Here is a 26199-nt window from a genome sequence, read left to right on the forward strand (position 1 = left end):
ACTATTTGGTGACAGAGAAGATGATATCTAAAGACTGACTGTAAAAGATCTACAGAAATCACACTTTTTCTTCATATGTATGTTATTTACGCATGAGAATAACAACAAGTCTTAGATCTTTTAAATCAGTATTTTTTCATTAAGCCAACTATTTTTGTCTAAAATGCTATGTCTTGTTCTAATTTTATACCTGAAAGAATGCAAATGTAAATATGGGAAGAAGAGAAAGACAGAGGGCTAAGGCTGCCATGGAGTTTTACAACTGCTGAGAGGCCATGAATAGATCTTTCTTCCAAAGCTTCCTTCTGCCTGTGAGACTGAAGCCCTGCTTGGCTGGTGACAGGCCTAATGTTTGCACAATAACAGAACTGTGACTGGATCTCAGCTCTTCTGATTCATGATTCTTTTACCATCATTTCACTAAATTTTTTTTTAATAGAAGTATTGACATTTAATTCCTTCCAAAGTGAGAAGTTATCTGAACTACTTAATAAAAGGAATTCCTAGGAACATTCAAATCAAATTTATAGGTCAGAATAAAGGATGGTTATTGGCCATTCTTTTGCTTCCGTGATTTTTTCAATTTTATGATTCTTATTTTTTCCATTATAGTTGGTTTAGTGTTCTGTCAATTTCTCCCACACAGCATCGTATTTGTTAAATAATCTTGTGTACAAGAGAGAAAAGGAAGAAGTTCAGAACCATGTAACATGACACCCAAGTCAGGGGTGCCATCTGTGGGCATGTGGTGTATCTAGACACCAGTGAAATGCAAGTCCGGCTGGCTTGATCTATGCCTTTAGCCCCATCTGCTGGATTATTAATGAAATACTAAAGTTTGTGACTGGGTATTCCAAATTGGCCATGCTGTAGGTTATTCTTTCTTGTCAAGAAAGTTCATAGAAATGGAATTTAACTATAGATTTTGTACCGTGAATGAAGTGAGAATTCTAGGATAGTAAGTTTAAAATTAAATATAAACCTTGTTAGCCTAATACTATTCCTTATATCATTTCATCAGATATCAAGAATAAGTAACAACTAAAATTTCTAAAATTTTATTTTGAAAAAAGAAAAATTTTTGGACCAAAAAAAGCTACCACAGAATAATGCAGAAATTCCTTTGTGGCTACACTACTATGTGTTTAGGGTATTCCAGGATCAGGTTTGGTATTTGTTCTACTCAGGAATTTGCTTATTCTGGTGGGAGTCAGTGGGTTAAAGTAGCCCCAGTAAAACCACTAAATGAGAGAAGGAGTTCTCCAACGTAAAAAGATCCTGAGCAGATGAAAATATCCTGGCCTGCAGCCAGGAAAAGGAATATATAGCAGTGTATTGCTGAATGACACAAATGAATATTTAGAGGCAAAGTCGAAGAGTATGTCTTGGCATCTTCAGAAAATAGTAGCACAGATTTTGAGCTTGATTTTAAAAGATTTAGTCATTAGGTTTTTGTGAGAGTTTACAATGTTATAGGCAGCTATTTAAACCACAGGCATTTTGGAGTTTGTATATTATCTTGCTCAAGGGCATAACATACTATCTTTTTAGAGTGTACTGCTTTCTACTGTGCATATGTTAACTGTTATGTTTCTATAGAAATTTACTAAACAATGACATATAATAATCTGGGGAAATTTTTTTATAAGTCTGTGAAAGAGACGCTTTCTCTAGCATAGGAGGGCTTGATTTCAAACAGGAATCAAATTGGAAACCAAAATAAACTGATTCGAGAACTGAAGACTGCCAGGACTTCTTTGGAGCAAGATTCAGCCAAGAAAGAAGAGCAGTTGAAGGAGCAGTAGAAACCACTACAAGATGTTCAGAAAGAAAAGGTATTTTATTTTCTAACTAAATCTAGAATCTTCAGAGTTACAATGGCCATAGAGATCATCTAGTCAAACCTCTTAACCAGTAAAGGCATCACCTTATATTCAACAGCTAAGATGGGCATCAAGGTTATAAATAAGAGACTCTTGGTGACTGTAATTCTAATCCTAGGAGGTTATTCTTTACAGCTTCCTTGCCATTTCTTATTGCTCTTTTTAGTTATACAAAGGAGTCTGTTTTTTTATATCATAGACCCTTGGTTATTCAAAAAAAGATACTATAGCTCCTCAATTATTTCTCATATAACATGTTATCCTCTGGATATAGAAATCAGGTATGAAAGGTCTAGGAATAATTGAGTGTGTTAAGAATTCTTAATATTAATAACCAGCTTTTTTCTAAGAGGAAGTGTGGGTTTATTTTATATAAATGATGCTAAGTTATAAAGTTGAAAGTACTGGTTATATGACCAGTACACATAATGATCAGTTATATTTCTATATAAAAGATAAATGCAGATTCTAAGAAACATTTGATTTTTGGTTTCATAACTGAGATCATGTATTTCCATCAGTGGATAGAATATTCTTAAGTGTACAATTTATGAAGGTATTTGTGTGTGTGTGTGTGTGTGTGTGTGTGTGTGTGCGCACTTGTATGTATATCTGTTAATTGTGCAGTTCCTGGAAATTATCTTCAACTAAAAACTAGGGGGATGTTTTTGTGGGGATGGGACCGGTGAAGCTGGAATGAAATTTATGACTTATGCCACAAGTTTAGAAAATTCTGACAGAACTATAGTTTACAGGCCTTTAGTTACAAGGGCATGAGATCATGCAGCTCTTGCTTTAGTTTTGGTTCTACTTCTAATAGATTATTGAACTTTTCTAAGCCTTTGTCCCTTTACCTATAAAATGAGGATTAAAAGGAGCTATGTGGTATAGAGATTAGATTAGACATATAGTTCTCCTCTTTAGGTGCCTTATGTAAAGATAGTGAGAGTAATAATATTAATAAGCATAAGAAGGTGTTTTAGCTCAAGTTTGGCCAGACACTATTTACTTTATAGTATTAACTATTTAGTCCTTATAACATTATTATTGTTCATATTGTATAAACAAGGACACAGGAACAAGAGAAGGTAGGTAATTTGCTCAAGTTAACTTAGGTTAAAGGGGCAGAGACAGTCATAAACAGTAGCAGTCATTTTTGTTAATTTTCAGTTAAGTAGTTAAAATTATTTTTTTAATAAGTTATTTTTCTATAGTCACTGAAAAAGAACTAGTAAATGAAAAATCTAAATTGGCAGAGATTGAGGAAATTAAATGTGGACAAGAAAAATAAATTGCTAAATTGAGTGAAGAACCTAAGTCTCACAAGCAAGAAAGCATAAAGATATGTGAAGATAATCATTGTTTTTCCTCTGTATTTTTTAGTGCTTGTTAAAAAAAAGTGTATATATATACACACACACACATTTATTTATTAAGAACATACTTTGTGGGAGTCCCCACCATAGCCCAGTGGGTTAGGAATCAACCTGCAATGGCTCGGGTTGCTGCAGAGGTGTCAGGTTTGATTCCAAGAGCAGTGGGAATTGCCTTGGCTTAGGTCACAACTGCAGCTCAGATTCAATCCCTGGCCTGGGAACTTCCATATGATGTGGGTGCAGCCATAAAAAGAAAAAAAAAACATACTTTATGCCAGGAACCATTGTTTTGTTATTTTTGACAAATATTCTTGCTCTCAGTGCTTTTGTGTTGCAGAATATCTATACATATATTGAAACTGTTACTTCTGTTTTCAGATGACTAAATAATGAGAAGTAACCCTAAAAATTTAGATTTTATTGAGATGCTAATCAAGAAAGCTATCAATTAAAAGAATTATGTGCGTTCCCATCATTGCTCAGTGGTTAACAAATCCAACTAGGAACCACGAGTTTGTGGGTTCAATCCCTGGCCTCGATCCGTCATTGCCGTGAGCTGTGGTGTAGGTCACAGATGTGGCTCAGATCCTGTGTTGCTGTGGCTGTGGTGCAGGTGGGTGGCTACAGCTCTGATTAGACCCCTGGCCTGGGAACCTCCATATGCTGCAGGAGTGGCCTTAGAAAAGGCAAAAAGACAAAAAATAAAAGAGTTATAGATAGCAAACTTCAAAATATCTAAGTTTAGAATTAAGATTTTAAGAGATTCTGTTTTTATAATTGTTTTTCTTCCTAAAATACTTAAATCTCTTTTTTTTTTTGTTTGGGGCAAGGAGTAGCAAATTTGTTAGGACTGAGAAGATTGTGTAGTAGTGCCCCAAAGAACCATTTCACTGAAGGTGGAATTTAGGTGGTATATATACACAATGGAATACTACTCAGCCATAAAAACGAACGACATAATGCCATTGGCAGCAACATGGATGGAACTAGAGAATCTCATCCTGAGTGAAGTGAGCCAGAAATACAAAGACAAATACCATATGACATCACTTATAACTGGAATCGAATATCCAGCACAAATGAACATCTCCTCAGAAAAGAAAATCATGGACTTGGAGAAGGGACTTGTGGCTGCCTGATGGGAGGGGGACGGAGTGGAAGGGATCGGGAGCTTGGGCTTATCAGACACAACTTAGAACAGATTTACAAGGAGATCCTGCTGAATAGCATTGAGAACTTTGTCTAGATACTCATGTTGCCACAGAAGAAAGGGTGGGGAAAAATGTAATTGTAATGTATACATGTAAGGATAACTTGATCCCCTTGCTGTACAGTGGGAAAAAAAGCAGATGAAAAAGGAAGAAGTTGAACTGAGGAAAGAATTTATGGAGAAGGGAGCTAAACTGGTCAGTAAGTTAATGGTGGGAGGTGTGTTTTTTTATTTTTTTTTTTAAGGTACAGTTCATTCCTAATCATGTGCCAATTGCTGCTGTACAGCAAAGTGACCCAGTCATCCATATATACACATTCCTCTTCCTGTAGTATCATCCATCATGTTCTATCCCAAGATTAGATATAGTTCCCTTTGCTGTACAGTACAATGGGAGGTTTTGTAATTGATTTTGTAAATTAATTCAGTGAGAGAGGATTTTTCTACTTAAAAGTTATAATTCAAGTGCTCAACTGACACTTTACTGTTCAATTTAAGACTGATCTGATTGACTTAAATAGCTGACATGTGATAGGAAATATAATTTTTGGCTTATGTAAGTGAAAGTTCAGTAGAACATAATTAAAAAAAAAACAAAACCTTTTAGTGCCAGTAAAACAAACTAACCTCTAACTATGTAGTCTGCGGTAGATGGCATGAACGTTAGTTATATTGAACTCATTTTTTTGGTCACAGTGAATGCTGATAAGGGGAAGTGGAGATTTCAGTTGGGAATTGTGATGACCAATTGTGTGACCAAAAGTCTACTTTCCCCTCCCTAACTTGCGTGTGCCAAATGGGAAGCATCTGGCTTTCCTCTAGTGAATGAGGTCCAAATAGCCCCAGATAACTTGACTGTGGAATGTTTTCATTGAATTGCAATTTCAGGTTCACACAGTGATTTGAAGTATTGTGTTTTTGGCATGTTGATGGAGACCAAGGGATGCATGTGTAATTTAAGACATAAGAAAAGTCGAGCTTTATCTCCAGGGCACCTTGCTATCCCTGATTACGGTTATTCTTCTGCTGTAGTGGAAAAAAGGAAAATCTTAAATTGATTTACTTCAGCTTGATTTTATAAGAAACCTGCTGAACATCATTTCAGCATTGTGGCCTTTAAGCCAGTTCAAAATACACAGATATTTGTGGAATCCATTCTACTAGTGTCTTCTTTCCCAAAGAAGTAGTAGTAGTTATGCAGCTGGTATTTTAAATTCGACAAATTTATTTTTTTTTACTTTATTTTTGTAATAGATTTTTTTTACTCACCGTTTTTCCTATTCTCAGCATTCTGAAAGAAAAGAAAAAGAAGTAGCAGTGCAGAAGCATGAGGAAAACTAGGCTAAACATACCATGCAGATAGCTGCATTAAATGAAAACCTGGGCACTGTAAAGAAGGAGTGGCAGTCCAGTCAGCAGTGAGTCAGTGAGCTCAAGAAGCAGATGGGGGAGTTCCCGTCGTGGCTCAGTGGTTAACGAATCTGACTAGGAACCATGAGGTTGTGGGTTCGATCCCTGGCCTTGCTCAGTGGGTTAAGCATCCGGCGTTGCCATGAGCTGTGGTGTAGGCCGCAAATGCAGCTGGGATCCCCCGTTGCTGTGGCTTTGGCCCTCCATATGCTGCGAGGTGTGGCTCTAGAAAAGAAAAAAAAAAAAAAAAAAAAAAGCAGGTGGATGACTTACAGGGAAAAATCATGGTATTGGAAGCAACAGTTCAGAATAATCATGATGAAAGAAGGGCACTACCAGAAAGGTGACTGATGTCTAATAAAAATAATTTATTTCCATTCTAAGTGATAAAGACTTACATATTGCACATTGAAAAAAACTGAAGTCTTGAGAATAGTGCTCCAACAGGTATTTAAGTAGCCATTTAGAAACTACTCATTACAACAGATGGTTGAAATTCATGTATTATGCTTCAGACTGCTAAAGTAGTTCATTATCTGTGTTGGGGGGTCTTTAATTATTTTTTAATGTTTTTGTGATTTGTTCTAGGTGTCTTAAAGGAGAAGGTAAAATAGAAAAGCTTCAAACCAAAGTACTAGAGTTGCAAAGAAAGCTGGATAATAAAACTGCAGCAGTGCAGGAGCTGGGCAAAGAGAATCAGTCCCTTCAGGTAAGTCGCCTGGTGATGTGCAGCAGTTTTTTAGTCTAGAATTTACCTCTTAGTAAAAAGCATATTTTGAACATTAAAAAATCTCATATATACATACTTTTAAATGGCTGCTGTCTGTGTAATAATATTGTAGGTGTTATGGGTAATTAAATACAAGATTTAAAGACTTCAGGGATTCCAAGGATTATAGAGACATGTCATTCATGAATTGTCAGTATTAGGAGAAGTCAAGAACACAAAGGCATGAATGAGTTGCTGTGTGTTAAAGAAGTGATCTGAATATATATGCTTGGAGTCTCAAGGAAGGATTGCTCCCTAGGGTTAGAATAAATGGGAAATTACCAAAGGTTAGAAATTTCCAGTGCTTTTGAGAGATAAAATTTGCTTTGCTTTATTGTCATTCAGACTTAAGATTGTAGCACTTTTTGATAATGGAAGATGACCAAATTATTTCTGATTTTCAAAATGTTATCCATTTGAAAACTTGGGCACCAATCATTCTTAAAAGTGTGGAATATTATAATGTGCTGAAACTTTTTAAAATAGATCAGACCTACACAAACACTGAATAGAAAGTGGGCTAACGACAATGAAGTACAGAGCTGCAGCACCTGTGGGAAAGGCTTTTCAGTCACAGTGAGATGGGATTTTATTCCACAGTTGACTGTTTTAACCATCAGAATTGTCCTGCATTTGATAGACTTTAAAAGTTTTGCCATTTATTAACTTTAACTTATAACTACGTAGAACAATTAAATTTATGCAGTCTAGTTTCTGATTAGCATATATTTTAACTTTAAATTCATTTGTTGCCTTCCTACTGATTCACTTTCTAGAATAATCATTTTCTGAACCACAGCATCATTATTAAACTCATACATTTTATCATCATTGAGTTATTTTAAAGGAAGAAAAAGCAGAGATTAAAAAAATCATTTTAAATAATACCATCATGTGATGTTTCAAATTTATATTCTGATTGTAGAAATGATGCCTGAAATATTTGGCAAGTAGAAATAGTTTTTCACCTGATAGGACTGTTTTATTAACACTTTAAAAATGCCTCGCATGGTTTTTTGAAAATTCTAAGATCAATCTCATATTGAAATTTTTAGTGTAGTATATAACTAGTAAGCATTCAAATTAATCAAAGGATTAAATCAGCATTGAGATTTGTTATTAAATAAACCTTGAAATAGTATACTTTCAAAGTGCAGTTGGCCTATTCTTGTAGTCTCATAATTTTGATATAGTTGTTATGCTTGAAAATGTTTATTTTTTTGTTGTTGTTTACAGCATCACTGCAGACAATGTGGAAATATCTTCTGTGCTGAGTGTTCAGCCAAAAATGCCTTAACTCCTTCTTCTAAGAAGCCTGTTTGTATCTTTGATGCATGTTTCAGTGACTTCCAAGGATAATGGGTTGTCACAACTTCAGAGTAATAATACACTAACATTCAATTTTTAATAAATGCACTTCATAGAGGTCTTGGACTACTACTATTTGATTTGGACAGTGGTTGCAATACTAAACCAAATTAGAATTCATATCTTTTGGAATGTTATCAAGTAAAACTCTTCTATTTTTGTGAGACTTGGGCTCATCTTTCATTACGTTTTTCTGTTTCACCCTGGAACAGCTTACACGCCAAGTTTAGAATTAGCCAATGAAATATAAATAAACTTTGGATGGAAAATAGGAATGTATTTTTTAATTATAATTTCATTGTTCACAAATGACACAACTACATTTCCATAGCTTACTTCTCCCAAATTTACAGAAAGGTACGTGAGTACTGTTACCATATAATATGTGCCGCACAATGACACATATTTTCTTTGTGAAGTTTGGCATAGAACTATAAAGCTTTCTTTTTTCTTATATAATCTGTATGCTGCCTTATTTGAGTGACTGCTCTCTGATTGCGTTTTCCTCAGTCCTAGTTCTTTCTCTTCTTCTTTTTTTTTTCTCTTCTTTTTTCTTCCCTTTCCTTCCTTTCTTTTTGGTTTAGAGAAGCTCTTTCAAAATTTCCTTTAACCTGGGTTTTGTGTTGCTGTATTCTTTAAGTTTTCGTTTGTTGGGAAAAATTTTTATTTCCCCTTCTATTTTAAATGATATTCTTGCTGGATAGAGTATTCTAGATTGCATATTTTTTCCTTTTAGCACTTTAAATATCTCTTGCCATTCCCTCCTGGCCTGTAGTGTTTCTGTAGAGATATCAGCTGATATTCTTATGGGGGTTCCCTTGTGGGTAACATTCTGTTTTTCTCTTGCTGCCTTTAGGATCCTCTCTTTATCACTAACTTTTGCCATCTTTATTATGATGTGTGTTGGTGTGGGTCTGTTTGGGTTCAGTTTGTTTGGGGCCCTCTGTGCTTCTTGTATCTTGGACCCAGTATCCTTTAGATTTGGGAAGTTTCCATCGATAATTTCTTCAAATATATTTTCCATCCCCTTATCTTTTTCTACTCCTTCTGGAATTCCTATTATGCGTAGATTGGCCAGCTTTCTATTATCCCATAGGTCTCTTATATTGCTTTCCAGTTTTTTGATTCGGTTTTCTGTCTGCTGACCAGATTGAGTGATTTCCATTATTCTATCTTCCATATCACTGATTTGTTCTTCTGCATTATTCATTCTGGTTTTTACTGCCATTAGTTCAGTTTGCGTCTCTGCAAATGAATGTTCTAGTTTCTCTTGGCTCCTCCTTATATTTTCTAGTTCCTTTCTGAGGGTATCTGCGTTACTGTTCATATCTTCTCTTAATTCCTTCAGTATTTTCCCTATTTCACTTTTGAACTCCAGGTCTGTCAGTCTGCAGAGATCTGTTTCATTGTTGACTGTTTGAGGTGAGTTCTCCTGTTGGTTTGACTGGGGGTGGTTTCTCAGCTTCTTCATCTTGCTTGTTGTTTTCTTTTTCCTGGTGGAGTTGTACCCTCAGTGGCCGGGCAGTGTTTGCCTTGTCACTGCCGTGGAATATTTTCTGAGGGCTGGTGATGGTATGCAGCTGATCCTCTAGAGCTTCCACCCCCTGGGGCCTTGGGCGGGTAGCAGGGCCGCTGGAAATCCAAGAGGCTCCTCCCCAGGGCAGCCCGACTCCGAAAAACCATCTGAGAATTAGGCAGACTTATTCACAGCCTGGCTAGGCTTGTTCTAGCTTTTCTGGGCTGCAGGCCTTTTCTCGGGGGCTGGTGGTGATTGGTGCTGCTCTGCGGAAGTGTAGCCCCTCCAAAGGGCAAGCAGGCCTGTGCAGGGACAGCCCCTGTGGTGGTAGGCTTCAGGCAATTGTTGAGGCCAGCCCTCCTGGATGGCAGGTAGCCCCAGGTCCAGCGAGAGCATAGGGGATGGTGGGGGTGGGGGGGAAGCACTGGGAAGCGCAGCTTTCTGCTAGCTAGTGGGCCTGTAAGCTTGCTGTGGTGTGGGGGGTATTCTATGGGGACCCACCCCTTCTTTTCTCCCCTCCCCAGCACGGGCGCAGACCAGGCTCTTCTCCCAGGTTCCCTCTGATGCAGCTTTCCACTTCCCCGCCCCTAGAGTATTGCTCCCTCCCTCTGCCACAGTTTTGTTTTCTAGTCTCCCAGGCAGTCTCTGCCCGGTCAAAAAGTTTCTAGACTTCCAAGCAGTTTCCGCTCCGCCCCGCCCCCCCAGCCCTGGGACTAACCTCTGGAGCCGAGGTCTTGGTGCCCAGCCCCCACCCAGGCATCTCAATTTTTGTGACTGTGCCCATAGTTCAGATGGTCCGTTCGGTTCTTGATCGGCTTTTCCGTACTCTGACTTACTGCTATTCTCTTCTCTGCATCTGGAGATTTCTCTGGTTCGTTTGATCTTCCCCCCGTGGAGGTGACTTTCCAGCGTGCGGGATCCCTTTCTCCTCCTCAGTTCCCTTTCGGGAGCGCCCATCCCGCTCGGATTCACCTTCTCTCACTCTCCTCTTTTCTCCCGATCTGCCCAGTAATGTCACGAACTTCTTGCCGTTACTGGAGTTTAGGTTCCTCTGCCAGCGATTGGTTGCTGTTCTGTGCAAGTCATTTATTCTGTAGATGTGCTTTTTTTGTTGTGTTTGTGGGAAAGGGTGAGCGTGTCCCCCTACTCCTCTGCCATCTTGTCCTCTCTCCCCCATAATTTCTACTAATCTGTCCTCCACCTCGTTTATTCATTCTTCTGCCTCCTGTATCCTGCTGTTAGCTGCTCCTCGTGAATTTTTTATTTCAGTTGTTGTATTTTGCATCTCTTCTTGTTTGAGTTTTATATCTTGTATCTCTTTGCTCAGTGTTTCCTGTTAACTACCCATCTTTGCCTCCAGTTTATTTCCAATGTCTTGCATCATCTTCAGCATCAACAGTCTAAAGTTTTTTCCTAGAGGCTGAGACTCTCCTCATCACTTAGCTGATATTCTGGGGGTTTTCCTTTCTCCCTCATCAGAGTTATAGTTCTCTGTCTTTTCATTTTTATAGGTTTTTGGTGCAGTGACCTTTTGACAGGGAATAGAATTGTAGCCTCTGTTCCTTCTGGTGTCTGCCCCCCTTGTGGCTGAGGTTGGTATGGAGCCTTGATGTAGGCTTCCTGATGGGAAGGGCTGGTGCCTGCCCACTGGTTCGTGGGGCTGATTCTCGTCCCTCTAGTGGGTGGGGCTTTGTCTCTGGATGGGATTAGAGGTGTCTGTGTGCCTGAGGGTTCTTTAGGCAGCCTGTTTACTGAGGGATGGGGCTGTGATCCTACCTGGATTGCTGTTTGCCCTGGGGCTTCTCAGCACTGACTGGTGGGGCCAGATTTTGCCAAAGTGGCCACCCTCCAGAGAAAGGCATGCTGCTGAATATTCCTGAGAGCTTTGTTCCCAATGTCCCTCCCTCGCAACAAGCCACATTCACCCCTGTTTTCCCAGGATGTTCTCCAAGAACTGCATTCAGTTTTGACCAGATTCCTATGGAGACTTTGCTTTGCCCTGGGACTCGGTGCACGTGAAAGTCTGTGTGCGCCTTTTAAGAGTGGGGTCTCCTTTTCCCCCAGTCCCGTGGAGTTCCTGCACACATGCCCCACTGGCCTTCAATGCCAGATGCTCTGGGGCTCTTTCTCCCAGTGCCAGATCCCTGCATGTGAGGATTTGATGTGGGGCTCAGAACTCTCACTCCTGTAGGTCTCTGTGAACCAGTTAGTTTCCAGTCTGGGGGGCTTCCCACCTGGGAGGTATGGGGTTGTTTGTATCACAAAATCATCCCTCCTACCTCTTGATGTGGCCTCCTCTTTCTCTTCCGGAGTAGGATGTCTTTTTGAAGGTTTCTGGTCCATTTGGGTGAAGATTGCTCAGCCTTTAGTCGTGACTTCTGTTGTTTTTAGGAGAGAAGTTGAGCTCCAGTCCTCTTCCGCCATCTTAATCCCATCTCCTACATCCAACTTTCAAAAACCTGAAATGTGCCCATGACATCACTACCATGGACACTTACTGCACCACAGACAATGCATGTCTGTATTACTAATTTGCCTGCAAAAACTCCAGACTGGATTCTTGGCTGCATTGTTGAAAGAAAGAAAATAGCCGTTAACAGTGATTTCCCAAACAGAATGGTTTTACTCTTTGGGAAGATAAAACCCTTTGACTCAGTTCCTGCGGTGATTTACTAACATGCCTTTGGTGTGCCTGTTGGTCCTAGGTGGAGTGGGGAACACACACCTCGTTCCTGTCTTCAAGCAACCTAGGATCTATTCTGCAGACAAAACATGGATCCATCCAAAAGGTAAGTCACAAGTAATGATGGTGTGTTGTGAATTTCTGCAAGGAGTGGAAGAGCCCACAGAGTTCTCAGCTTAAGACTCAGTTGTCTTCCCAGCTCTCTGAAGTCTTTCCTCACAGCAGCCCAGACACCCTGTGATGATCTCTGCCCTGACCATTCTCATTCACGTTCATTGGACTGTCCCCAGGTTTAAGAGAGAAGAACAAGATAGGCCCAGTTACATTGGCATTTCAGATAAACAACAGATATATTTTAAGTATACGGATGCCTCATGCAATATTTGAGACCTACTCAAAAGTATTCCATGTTTCCCTGAAATGCAGATGGATATATACCACATCTTTCTTGGCTCATCCTTCTGTAGATGCTTGGGTTGTTTTCTTGTCCTGGTGATTGTAACTCTGTTGTGATGAAATAGAGGTGCGTATGATCGTCAAGCGAGTGTTTTCGATAAATTGCCAGAAGTGGAATTGCTGGGTCACACTGTAGTTCTGATTTTAATTTTTTGAGCAATCTCATGCTGTTTTCCACTGTGGCTGCACCAGTAATGTTCCTTTTTCTCCACATGCTCTCCAACATTTATTGCTTGTGTGTGTGTGTGTTTATAATAACCATTCTCTAAGGGATGAGGTTGAAACATTATTGTGGTTTTGGTTTGTAGTTCCATTAGTGTGGTTTAACCTCTTGTCATAAGCCTGTTGGCCATTTTCTGTTTTCTTTGGAAAATGTCTATTCAGATCCTCTGCCCCAGTTTTTTGTTTGTTTGTTTTTTGTTTGTTTTGTGCCACACCCAAGGCACACAGAAGTTCCCAGGTAAGGGACGGAACCAGCAGCGCCCCATGGCACCGTAGTAACAATAGCAGATTTTTTGTATTTTTGCCACGTTCTTGGGCCGCTCTTGGGGCATATGGAAGTTCCCAGGCTAGGGGTTGAATCGGAGCTCTAGCCGCTGGCCCACACCACAGCCACAGCAATGCCAGATCTGAGCCGTGTCTGCGACCTACACCACAGCTCACAGCAACGCCAGATCCTTAACCCACTGAGCAAGGCCAGGGATCAAACCCACGACCTCATGGTTCCTAGTCAGATCCGTTAACCACTGCGCCACAATGGGAACTCCATTCCGCTGGTTTAATTTTCCCTTTCTATCACTTGCCTTTGAGGTCAGAGCCAAGTGTAAGCAGACAGATGTCCATGTGCTTACCACCTATGTTTTCTCCTAGACATTGTATGGTTTCATTTCTTCCATTTGAGTCTTTAGTCCATTTTAATTTGGGGATGTGTTGTAAGGTAGGGGTCTCGTTCCATTCCTTGCATGTGCCTGTGCAGTTCTTCCAGCACCATTGATTGAAGAAACTGTCCCTTGTCCATTGTATGCTCTGTGGTCCTTTGTTGGAAATGACTTGTCTGTGTCTGTGTTGGTTTTCCTTCTGGGCTGTCAGTGTTGTTTCACTGGTCTGTCTGTTTTGTTTTTGTGCCAGTCCTGATCTGTTTTGCTATCTATAGCTTTGTAGTGTAGTTTGAAATCACGAAATGTAATCCTTCCAGCTTTGCTGCTCTTTCTCAAGATGGTTGTAGCTGATGGGGATCTATTGTGGTTCCATACAAATTTTAGAAGGGTTTCTCCTAGGTCTGTGCAATGTGCAGTTGGGATTTTGGTGGAGAGTGCATTGAGTCTCTGTTGCTTTTGGTAATCTGGACATTTGAATGATGTGAATTCACTCATAAACATGAAATATCTTTCCATTAATTTGTGCCTTTAATTTCTTTCCTCAACAGCATATAGTTTAGAGTGTACAAGTCTTTACCTTGCCTGGTTAAATTTATCTCTAGGTACTTTAGTTTTTTCTTTTACTTTCATTTTATTTATTTTTATCTATTTATTTATTTATTTTATTTTATTATTATTATTATTTTTTTTTTTGCTATCTCTTTGGGCGGCTCCCACGGCATATGGAGGTTCCCAGGCTAGGGGTCGAATCGGAACTGTAGCCACCGGCCTATGCCAGAGCCACAGCAATGCGGGATTTGAGCCGTGGCTGCAATCTACACCACAGCTCATGGCAACGCCAGATCGTTAACCCACTGAGCAAGGGCAGGGACCAAACCTGCAACCTCATGGTTCCTAGTCAGATTCCTTAACCACTGGGCCTTGACGGGAACTCCTAGGTACTTTATTTTTGATGCAATCATAAATACGATTTTTTGGTTTGTTTCTGTTTTAAATCTTCTATGTCTTTGTTTAGTCTTTCTTGTAATGTGTTGATCTTTGCCTCCAGTTTTTGTCTGAGCTCTTGGATCCTCTTCACAATCATTATTCTAAAGTCATTTTGCATGGAGGTGGGTGTGGGGGTTGTCTTGTTCCTTCATCTGGTTCATATTTCTCTGCCTTCTCATTTTGTATGCTTTTTGCATGATCTCCTTTTTGTAGGTTAGAGGTGTGTAGCCTGTCTTGCTTCTAGTGTCTGCCTTCTTGTAGGTAAAATAGAGGCGTTTATGGCCAGCTTCCTGATGGGAGGGACAGGTGCCTGCCCACTGGTAGGTGGAGCTGAGCCTTGTCCCTCTAGGGGGTGGACCTTTGTCTGTGGGTGTGATGTGGAGCACTTTAGGTACCTGTTTGTTGATCAGTGGGTCTGTGTTCCCAGCCTGTTTGTTGTTTGGCCTGGGGCTTCTCAGCCCTAACTTGTGGGACCAGATTGTTCCAAAAGGGCCACCTCCAGGGGAGCTCATGCCAACAACTATTCCTGGGACCTCTGCCTAGACTGTCCTGCCCTACAGTGTTTCCCAGTCACCCCCTCCTTTCCCAGGAGACCCTCCATGATTGGCCAGGTCATTCTGACCCAGATTCTTCTTGAGTGCCTGCTTAGCCCTGGGACCCAGTGCACATGAAAGCCTGTGTGCACCCTCCAGGAGTGGAGTTTCTGTCTCCCCCAGTCCTGTGGAGCTCTTGCACACAAGCCTCACTGGCCTTCAATGTCATGTGTCCCAGGGGCTCCTCCTTCCCGTGCCAGACTCCCTGGCTTAGGCACCTGCTGTGGGGTTCAGAAGTCTCCTGTGGGAAAGCCTCTGAAATAGAGTTCTTTTCCAGTTTGTGGGCTGCCCATGCAGGGGGTATGGGATTACTTCTACCATGAATGAGCACCTCCTGCTGTCTCAGTGTGGCTCCTTATTGCCTTTGGGTGTAGGATATCTTGTTCTTGGTAGTTTCCAGTCTATTTTGTTGATGGTCATTCAGCACATAGTTGTAATTTTGGTGTTTTCATGAGAGGAGGAGAGCTTGAGTCCTCCTACTCTGCCATCTTGTCTATTTCTTTCTTTCTTTTTTTTTTTTTTTTGTCTTTTTATCTGTTCTGTGGAGGTTCCCAGGCTAGGGGTCTAATCAGAGCTGTAGCTGTGGGCCTACACCAGAGCCACAGCAATTCAGGATCCTCAACCCACTGAGCGAGGCTAGGGATCGAACCCACAACAGCATGGTCCCTAGTCAGATGCGTTAACCACTGAGCCACAACAGGAACTCCGTGTCTGTTTCTCTTCTTGGGGTTTTGTTTTGTTTTGTTTGTTTTTAGGGCTGCACTTGCAGCATGTACAAGTTTCCAGGTTAGGGGTTGAATCAGAGCTGTAGCTACCAGCCTACACCACAGCCACATGGGGTCTGAGCTGCATCTGCAACTACACCACAGCTCAAGGCAACACAGGATCCTTCACCCACTGAGCAAGGCCAGGGATTGAACCTGTGTCCTCATGGGTACTGTTGTGTTTTTTAACCATTGAACCATGACAGAAACGCCTGTTTCTCTTTTTGATGTTTTGTTATTATTGTATAGAAATGCCACTGATATGTACGTTGATTATGTAAACTGAAACATAACTGAATGTATTCATTCAAACAGTTTTTTGCTAGAGTATGTAGGATTTTCTATTATAGTATCATGTAATCGGCAAAAAGGACACTTTTACTTTTTTCATTTATGATTCAGATTCCTTTTATTTCTTTTTCTTGTCTAATTGTTAGTAGGACTTCAAATCCTATGTGGAATAAAAGGGGCAAGAGTGGGCATCCTTCTCTTGTTCATCATCTTAGAGGAGAAAAAGCGTTCAGCTTGTCACAGTTGAGTGGAATGTTAGCTGTAGGTTTGCAGTTGATGGCCTTTATTAAGTTGAGGTCCATTCCCTTTATACTTGCTTTGTTGAGACTTTAACATAAGTGGATGTAGAAGTTTATCTCATGGGTTTCTTTGCATCTATGGAAATAATCATATGGTTTTTACCCTTTTTGTTTTTCGGTTTTAGTTTTAGGAATGCACCCACATCATACAGAGGTTCCCAGGTTAGGGGTCTAATCAGAGCTAGAGCTGCAGGCCTACACCACAGCCAAGCAAGTTCTGTTTCCCTTCCCAGATGATGGAAGATTTTAGGCATTATTTCTTCCATTAATTTTTCTGTTCTGTTCTCTTTCTCTTCTTCTGGAACCACCCCTGTAATGCAAATGTTATTCTGCTTGATGGTATCCCATAGGTCCTTTAAAGTAGCCTAATTTTTTAAAAATTCTTTTTTCATTTTGCCTCTCTATCTGATTGAGTTCCATTGTTTTGTCAGGCAGGTCTCTGATTAATTCTCCTTCATCCAGTCTGCTGTCAAAGCCCTCGAGTGTGTTTTTCAGTTCATTAATAACTTCTCTTTGGTTCTTTCCTCTGCTTCCTGTCTCTTCATTGAAGATCTCTTTGTGTTCATTCCTTCTTCTGAGTTCAGTAAGCATCTTTATGTCCATGACTTCTGACTCTTTCTCAGGTCGATGGCTTATTTCCACTTCATTTTGTTCTTATTCTGTGATTTTGCCTTATGTTTGTTTTGTTTTTTTTTTAGAAAGATATCCCTGTGTTTCATTTTGCCTAATTTTCTGTGTGTGTTTCCATGCATTAGGTCCATTAGCCATCTCTCCCAGTCTTGAAGGAGAGGATATACTTGGGAGCTGTCCTGTAGGGCCCAGAGGCGCCAGCCCACTTGGCCACAAGAGCCAGGCACTCAAGGAGTGTCTCCTCTGTGGTCTGTGTGAACCCTCCTGTTGTGGTGGGGGCCCAGCTGTGATTCTCTTTGCTGGGAAGTGGGGAAGCACCGGTCTGGGACACAAGGTGCCTAGCTGCGGTGGGTGCGAAGCCCTGATTTTTTCATGTTCTCTCTGCTTGAAAGCCCTTGTGTCCTGATGTTTAATTTCGAACATAGTTCCTCCATTGTTCCAGAGCTGGCTTTTCTCCCATGTGGACTAAGGGGGCCGATCTAGGGCCCTGGTCCTCAGGAAGGCTTTGCAGCCTCTCTGGGTTGCTTTCTTCCCTTTCCCTTGCTTCAGACAGTGTTGCTACAGCCACAGCTGAGCAGCATGTCCACAACTGCCATACTTATACACACACCAGCCCTTGCCAAGCAGAAGTGTGGGAATGGGGTTCCTCTCAGTCAGCAGGAAGGGGAGGCTGTTTCTCAGAGCCCATTTCCCTCCTAGCCATGGAGATGCACCCGCGAATGAGCTCCAGTGCTGAGCAGGTCAGCTTCCTTTTCTCAGAGAGTCAGGGGGCTGTGTGTTCATGTTTTCCTCTGTGGGACTGAATATGAAGGTGAAAAATAGGATTTCTTTTTTTGTCTTTATGCTATTTCTTTGGGCCACTCCCACAGCATATGGAGGTTCACAGGCTAGGGGTCTCATCAGAGCTGTAGCCCCTGGCCTACGCCAGAGCCACAGCAGCACGGGATCCGAGGCACATCTGCAACCTACACCACAGCTCATGACAACGCCAGATCATTAACCCACTGAGCAAGGCCAGGGACCATACCCACAACCTCATGGTTCCTAGTCGGATTTGTTAACCACTGAGCCATGACGGGAACTCCTGAAGTTTGCTTTTTAAATAAATTTAAGTTAAATATGTGTCCTTTTGAAGAATTCATTCCTACTTACAGCAAAGTATGCCTAAGGGTCATGTTTAAAAACATGTTCCCTGAGAATTTTTCTACCTGTATAGAATCCAGTAGTAAAGAAAAGAAAATGAATACCGCCATGAACTACCACATGAGGTAAAATGAGGTAGGATGTATTGTTTGATGAGAACCTCAGTAGTGTATCTTAATTGTGGAATTTCATCCAAAAAAAACGGAACCAAAACTCTCATAAGATTCAGCAAATCCATTGCTAGGGCTTCTGATGAAAACGAACATCCTAATTTGAAAAGATAGGAGCAGCTCTGTCCACTGAAGTGTCCCTTAGACTTTTTCTCTCACATAACTTCTTTTCACAACAGCGAGTGATAATGTGTAGACCAGCCAGGTCATGGCAGCAGCCTGTGTCCACTGAGGGATGAGTCAAGAAGATGTGGTGTCCATATGCAGTGCAGTGGTATTCGGCCAGAAAAGAGAGTGGCCTCTTGCCATTTGCTGCACCTTGGGTGAGCCTAGAAAGTATTATGCTGAAGGCCACAGTCAGACAAATCAGGATACTATGTGATGTCCCTGATTTGTGCAGTCTAATACCCAAAACCAATGATCAAACACACCAAAGAGTAACAGACTCATAGATACAGGGAGGAAAAGAGGACTCCATCTCCCTTGTTGTCCTATCAGAAGAGCGATGCATTTGGTCTCTCAATTTTAGATACTTGGGGAGAATCAGCCATGGCAGAGTTGTCTCTCACAGCCTCCCATACCTTACACCCTCCCTGCTTGGCTTGAAATATTGCAGTGCTCTCAGTTTTCTCCAGGAATTGTCTCATGTTCCATGTGGGCTGGTGCTCAGTTTGCTCTCGAGCCAGATTTCATGACACTGTCCCAGGCACTGGTGTGATGAGGGGTTGAATTTTGAGAAGAATACATTTCATCCTAGAACTTTGAGTTAGCTAAAGTTTGTTGCTTAGAAAATTATGAGATATGTGTTTTAAGGCAACCCACTGTTGAAAGTAGGGTGAGTCCTTGTTTCCTAACTGTTCAAGGCATAGTAAGTTTTGTACGTATACAATGACAGGGACACTGTTAATGAAGAACCAGTGGAAAGATAATGAAGTGTACAGATTGTTGCATCCAGAGAAAAATTCTACACACGGTCATTGAGTGAAGACTTTTGCAACTTGATGAGCATATGCTTAGTGTGTGGCATTTTACAATTTAATTTCTATAACTACTCCTTTTCTTCTGGACAAATGTTACCTATGGAGTGTAAAAATGTCTGGTGCCTCAACTACCAGAAATGAGTGGAAATGGTATTTCCATCAAAAAATGGGAGCCCTTTTAAATCTCACCATGGTAGGATTTTGCAATTCCCCTAAACGTTGAAGACCCATTATATTTGGGGAGGTCTTTTTCTCTCCAGTAATGTCTTTTCAAAACAGAGAGTAATACTGTTTGATTGTAGGATGCAGTTTTTGAAATAAAATGTTGACCCTGTCCAGGGAAACGGCCACTAGGCTATATAGAGCAGGTGGACCCAGAGGGGGCAGAGTTGCCTTCCCTCTGAAAGTTCCAGGCCTCTGACCAGTTTCCACGGCAATGGAATGCTGCCCACGGAGCCTTGTGGTTCAACTGCCAGTCTGTGAGAAGAGACGTGTGTGTTGGCCACAGCTGGGAGGCTCTCCCCTTCACTGCTCAAGTGTCAGACGATGGGCAACCTTAGCTGTTGTTGCGGAGGTATGTTGCTACTGTTCTAAAGGCTGTTTCCTCAGATGGGTGGTTCATTTTGACTAAACATATTATCTCCATCTTTATCTCCATTGCCACCAGTCTCATCAGTCTCTCAAGCCATAGGTCTGTTATACAGGCTTGCTGTATGACTAAGGTATATCTTAATGCTCCGAGTGAGCCAACTGCCTCAAGTATTTTCCTAAATGTGAGAAAAGACTCGTGTCTCGTGGCAGTTTGAAACACGTTCTCCCAGAGCACAGAGACGGCAAACATGCCCCTCTGCCTTTTTCGAAGCACGAGGCCCTCGCTGTCAGCCCTGCAGTAGACATTCAAAAGAGGGACGTTACAGCGCCACTCTTCTCAGTGTACATGTCGATGTCTTAATGCACATGCTAGCAGTCCAAAGGCAGAGGAATTTCGATGGAGCAAGAAACGGGGATTTTTCAGGTTGGATTTCCCCGGGTTGATGAGGACTAGCCCACTGGCTCTTTGGGTGTTAGCTGGTAGTGTGGTGACAAGGGCCAGTGCCAGCAGGTTAGTGGGGTGAACATTGGGTAAGGAAAGGAAGGAAGGTCTCTCTGGTGATCCTCAGAGAGACCCAGGGTGGGGTCTTCAAGCTGAGGTCTGGAGGGGGTCTCTCTAGGAGGAGCACTGTCCCTGCCACTCTCAGGTCTAGAGAAGGATGAGGAGTGTCCAGAGTATAGAGTGGGTTTGGGTGACAGAAGACTTGCACTCTGGCCCATTGTCAGCCAGACCTTCGTCAAGGTTGCTCAGACTGGTGCTCTGATGCAACGTCAGTGAGACCTGGAGAGTCACAGATTTCCTTTCCTAACCCCGCCCCCCAGCAGGCACTCATCCGGATGGCCACCTCCCCAGTGAGTCCACAGGACTTGATCATCCAGGTGTGGTCTGCCGCAGGAAAGCTGATTCTTGCTAGAGCCGTCATGTGAACTTGAAGGTGTTTTGATCCCTGAGTCAAATTGGGGATCCAAGCAGACCGCTGTTCACATGAGGTGGTCAGCTGGTCACTGTGAAGGGCTGCCAAGGGAAGATTGGGGGAGGATGGGCCGAGTTGGGGTTTGTCTAGTCCTCCAGAGGAGCTCTTTTTGGATGAATGTTTGTATTTTGGGTTGTGGGTCAGAAGATAGAGGCAAAATGTTGGGTAAAGAATTGGACTGCTCTCCTGGCTCTGATATGTTCTCCAGGATCACCCCAGGACATCTTGGGGGCAGCAGGATTCAACAGAGAGAGAGAGAGAGAGAGAGAGAGAGAGAGAGAGAGAGAAAGTGGAGTTCTGGATTCAAGCAAGAGTCCAGGGCATGATCTCAGCGCCAAGCAGGCTTCAGTGGTTCAGGGGGATGTGTGACCTGAGGGAACCAACTGCACTCTTGTCCCAGATCTGCTCACACATGATTGGCGCGACTCTTGAGAAGATGCTCTAAGTTTCAGTGCTGTCCACTGGAAGATAGGGGTTCGAGCCCCTGTTTTGAACCCTCTTCCTCTAAAGTGGCATGATGTGCAGATCAGGGAACGTGACAGGAGACATTCTCCCTGAGCCATAAAGCCCCCTTCCCATGGAAAGGCCTTCTCCTGTTTGGTTCTTCCTCACTCTTTAATTATTGTCTGTATCTGGTCTATTTGGAATGTGGGTCTTTTTCTCTCACCTGTCTTGTGTTCTCAAGCAGAGAGTAACACTGTGTGGTTCTGGGATGCATTTTTTGAGACAACATGTTGACCCTGCACTGCCATCCCTGTCCGTAGAAAGACACATTAGTCTAGACAGAGCAGGTGGGCCCAGAGGGGGCAGAGTTGCCTTCCCTCTGAAAGTTCCAGGCCTTGACTGGTTGCCACAGCAATAGGATGATACCCACGGGGTCCTGCGGTCCAACTGCCACTCTGTGAGTGGAGAGGTGTGTGTTGGGCCACAACTGGGAGGCTCTCCCCTTCACCCCTCAAGAGTTGGACGATGGGCAACCTGAGCTGTTGTTGGGGAGGTATGTTGATACTGATCTAAAGGCTGTTCCATCAGATGGCATAGTTTACCCTGATGGAAAATGTTCTCTGATTTTTTTTTTCATTTCCACCACTTCAATTTGTGTACAGAGATGTAAATCTCTTATACAGCCATTTTGTATTACTCTTAAGATTTTTAATTATTTCTTCCTGGTTGGGCGCCTCAATTTTTTTCTTAATTTATACAATACTCCTTCCTATTTCCCATGTACAAACCTTCTCCCATCACACTAACCCTGGTAATACCCTACTCTGCCTTTATTCAGTGCAGAGGGACCCTGATTCCATTCTTCAATACACATGATGGAAATGGGCATTTATAGCTCCACTCTTCTGAATGCACATATCAACGTCTGAAGCCACATAATTGCAATTTTTTTTTGTCCCTTTTGCTATTTCTTGGGCTGCTGCCACGGCATATGGAGGTTCCCAGGCTAGGGGTCGAATCGGAGCTGTAGCCGCCAGCCTACACCAGAGCCACAGCAACTCGGGATCCAATCCATATCTGCAACCTACACCACAGCTCAGAGCAATGCCGGATCTTTAACCCACTGAGCAAGGGCAGGGACCGAACCTGCAACCTCATGGTTCCTATTTGGATTCGTTAACCACTGCTCAACAACGGGAACTCCCAATAATTGCATTTTAAATGTAGAAATTGATTGTAAGGAGTGAAACTTGGATTTTCAAGTAGGATTTCCATGGGTTGATGATGATAAGCTCCCTGGGTAGTTGGCTATTCGCTGGTAGTGTGCTGAGAACACACAGTGCTGGTAGGTTCGTGGGGTGACCATTTGGTAACTGAGGGAAGGAGGGTCCGACTGGTGATCCACAGAGGGAGACTTAGGGTCAGGTCTTCAAGCTGAGAGTCTCTAAAGGGTCCCTTTTAGAGGATAGAAGACTATCCCTGCCACTGCAGGGTCTGAAGAAGGATGAGGAGTTTCCAGGGTACAGATTGGGTTTGGGTGAAGAATGACTTGAGCTCCTGCTCATTCTCAGCCAGACCTTGGTCCAGGCTGCAGAGGAGGAGCTCAGACTCCTATTGCTGTACAGCAGCAAGGGGTACAACATTGTCAGTCAACAGTATTTTCATCACAACAATTTTTTAAAGAAAATTGTGTGAGACATTGACAGTCAGAGATTTTAATTTACTAAACAGTCAGAGCACTGGCCCAGATGGTCTCCTCCCGAGTGAATTCCCAGGAACCTCTTATCCAGGCATGATCAGCTGAAGGGAAGCTCATTCTTGGCATTCAGTCGAGACTGTTCTAAGCTCTGAGCCATCTTGGGAGTGAAACAGACCCCTAGTCGCTGGAGGTTGTCAGCTGGTTGTCATGAAAGTGTAATGTGATGCAGTGGATGACATGAAGATTTGGGGGAGAATGCCTGGGTTGGAGTATCCACGGAGCCAGGGCAAAGCCTCGGTCCTTCAGAGGGGCTTTGTTTGGAGGAAAATGTTGGATTCAGATCAGGGATTAAAGCATGGAGACAAAGGGCTGGATAAGGGTTTGGACTGATGTCTTGGTTCAGCATCTCCTGCAGGGAAGGCATCAGAGCTTGCCCACTAAAACCTTGGGATGGGAGGACTTGTGGGAGAGTGAGAAGATCTCTTGATTCAAGGGTCCAGGGCATGGTCTTGGCCCTGAGCAGGTGTCCGGCCTTCAGGGTTCAGGGATTTCTGTCCTCAAGGAACCAACTACATTCTTGGCCCACATCCATCCTTCAACATTGCCGTGATTCTTGGCAAGTTAGTCTAAAGTTCAATGCCCTCTACTGTCAAATCAGGCTTACACTCTCTGGGTTGCACCCCCTTCGCCTGCAACCGGGCCAACTTGGGGATGAGAGGAGATGATGAGAGAGACGCTACATGACCTGGAAAGCTTCCTTCCCATGATGTTCTTCCATACTCTCTTGCTGTGGAGCTATTCAAACCCCCTCTTTTGATCCAACCAGCCCCAAGACTCAAGCTTATGCAGGTAGTCATTCAATGAAACCAATCCCAAATGTTAACAAGAGATCCGTGGATAAACCAAAGGCAGTATGAATCCACATAGGAATAAAATTCTACCGGAGAAAAAATTGTAATTATGTTAAATATGTTGCTACATGGATGATCCAAAATGAAACACACTTTTAACAATAGTGAAGTCAGACAGACACAGGAAAAGAAATATTGAACAATTCAACATATAGGCGGTAAGTAGATTAGGCAGATTGTCAAAGGTGGAAAGTAGAGAGGGCTAAGACTTGGCAGCAGGGCTGAAGGGGGAGTCATTGCTGAATGGGTGCAGAGGTCCTATAAGTTATGATGAGAAAGGTTGTTATGGACAGTGGTGCAAAGTACATGGCTTGTGAAGGCATGCCCGACCCCTGAATTTCCTATTGCCAAAGTATTCCAAAGAGAAGCATTATGTATCTAAGAAAAGAAAAGAGGTGAAACATCCCAGAGGATGGCGTGTGAACACAGGAGCACCCTGTGGGAAGAGTAGGGAAGCTGAAATGATCTCCTGCCATTTCAGAAGATGGAGGAATGTGGCTGGAGAGGAAAATGGGCAGGAGGATTCAAGAGACTCTGTCATGGCAGCAGAGCCTGCATGCTCGTGTTGGCCATTTCTCAGATGGAGAATATGCCACGGAGAGGTTCCCTTTAGCAAGAGAGGCAGAGGCTCCCTTTCTCAGGTCTTTCAAGGTGCTCTCTGCCGTCCTTCAAAACGTTTACCCGGGAGGATGGGCCAAGAGAAGCTCCATCCATGCTTCATCCCACCCCCACCCCTTGACTCCCAGCCCATGTCCAGTCAGGTGTGGCACCCAGAGTACCTCCTGATCAGCATCACTGCCTTGCTGACAGTGACTGTGTGTCCCCCTAGAAACACACGACAATGTTGTGGAGGCCAGTGGGAGTGAGAAGACCGAAGAGGAGGCCCCAGCCAGGGAAAATGAGGAGGAGGAAGGCTCGCCCAATAACAAGGTGGAGGAGGAGGCCACAACAAGTGGAAATAACGAGGAGGAGTCCCCAGCCAGCGACAGGGCCGAGCAAGAAGCCCAGACTGCCCCCAAGGTAAGCTCACTTTTCATGATCTGAGATTTAAAAAGGTGCCTCCTTTCTTCTTGGATGTGCCTACTTCAGAAATGGAAATCGGAGGAAGTCCATTATAGAGGATATATGCAGATTCCTCTTTGAAGGGATGTTGAGTCAAAGTTTGGTACCAACCAATAACTCCTTGCAAGGGGCATTGGCAAAAGTGACCCTATCAGTTCTGCAGTGTATGGTAGGGAGCATTTTTCTTTGAAGAAGACCAAAATTTTCTTAAATGAACATGGCCTTGAGAGATCTTCCTTGAAAAGCTGGTGCCTTTTCCAAAGGTGTCTTTGCTGTCTTCTTTTGGGGAAACAGACTCAACTCTGCCTTCTGTCTGTGTGCCTGCGGTCCGCAACCACAGGAAGACCTGTGGCCACAGTGGGGAGGATGCTGTGACACTCACAGTGTTTTCTTTTCTCTCATCACAGGTGGACGGGATGGATGATGAAAGCCGTAAGTATTCTGGAACCCGGCTCTGCTGAGGAGAAGTCCAGGTGTTGAGGAAGGGCGGGGGGTGCTTTCCTGCCCCTTTGGTTGCAGAGACACCCTGATTCTGGGTTCCTCCTGGGAAAGGGGGTGAAGGATGGGGTGAAAGAGACTGACTTCCCACAAAAGGGCCATCCCAAGTCCTCGGGTCCCTGGAGGAAAGGAGGCTCTTTGTATGGTGGGGGTAGGTGTCCGGGAACATTGGGGGGTGTGCGTGTGAGGGCCTGTTGGTGTGATTGTGAACCAGTGTGAGTGGGTGTGTTTTGTGGGGAGTCACTTGTGCCTTAGCACCACATAGCTGTCCAGTTTCTCGTTGAACAGTCTCATGATGACCGCAGGCTAACTGTCCATTCCCTCATTCTCCCTGCACCCGCTGGGAGCAAGGTTTGGGGAAAAGGCTTTCCTTCCTCTGTTGGTCTTTCGTTTCCTCTTTTCTTCCCCCTCTGCTTGGTGCAGACTTTCATGCTGTTGTTTCAAATATGTGCCATGAACTCGAGCCTCTTGAGGTTGTAAGTGTCCCGAGGGAGTGTTGTGAACGCTGTGCTCCCCCCGCACCTCCTGCCCACTCGGGGCAGCCACCCTTCCAGCCTCTGCTCAGGAGTGGTCTTTCAGACACCTCATGTGCATGACATCAGAGAGTCTTTGTC

The 26199-nt window shown here is 43.0% G+C and overlaps 1 protein-coding gene across 12 annotated transcripts in view; it reads left to right on the plus strand.

Moving 5' to 3' along the window:
* LOC146398976 (uncharacterized) overlaps window positions 1-26199 on the plus strand; it is a 79706-nt gene that overhangs the window by 26092 nt on the left and 27415 nt on the right. For 9 of the 12 annotated variants that reach the window (XM_084980916.1, XM_084980917.1, XM_084980921.1 and 6 more), the window contains 5 exons: window positions 1700-1835; window positions 6468-6588; window positions 12238-12321; window positions 24855-25045; window positions 25495-25519. In XM_084980916.1, coding sequence (XP_084837042.1) covers window positions 25504-25519 — 16 coding nt within the window. In that variant the 5' untranslated portion in view covers window positions 1700-1835; window positions 6468-6588; window positions 12238-12321; window positions 24855-25045; window positions 25495-25503. Of the gene's footprint in view, window positions 1-1699; window positions 1836-6467; window positions 6589-12099; window positions 12322-24854; window positions 25046-25494; window positions 25520-26199 lie in introns of those variants that run through there. The other 3 variants (XM_084980914.1, XM_084980915.1, XM_084980919.1) reach the window with 2 other exon arrangements.

This window comes from Sus scrofa, chromosome 10, assembly GCF_054392235.1.
Source record: "Sus scrofa isolate SSC_HxYL_T2T_F1_AM1 chromosome 10, Sscrofa_HxYL_maternal_Yorkshire_Landrace_v2.0, whole genome shotgun sequence".
Classification (NCBI taxonomy): domain Eukaryota; kingdom Metazoa; phylum Chordata; class Mammalia; order Artiodactyla; family Suidae; genus Sus; species Sus scrofa.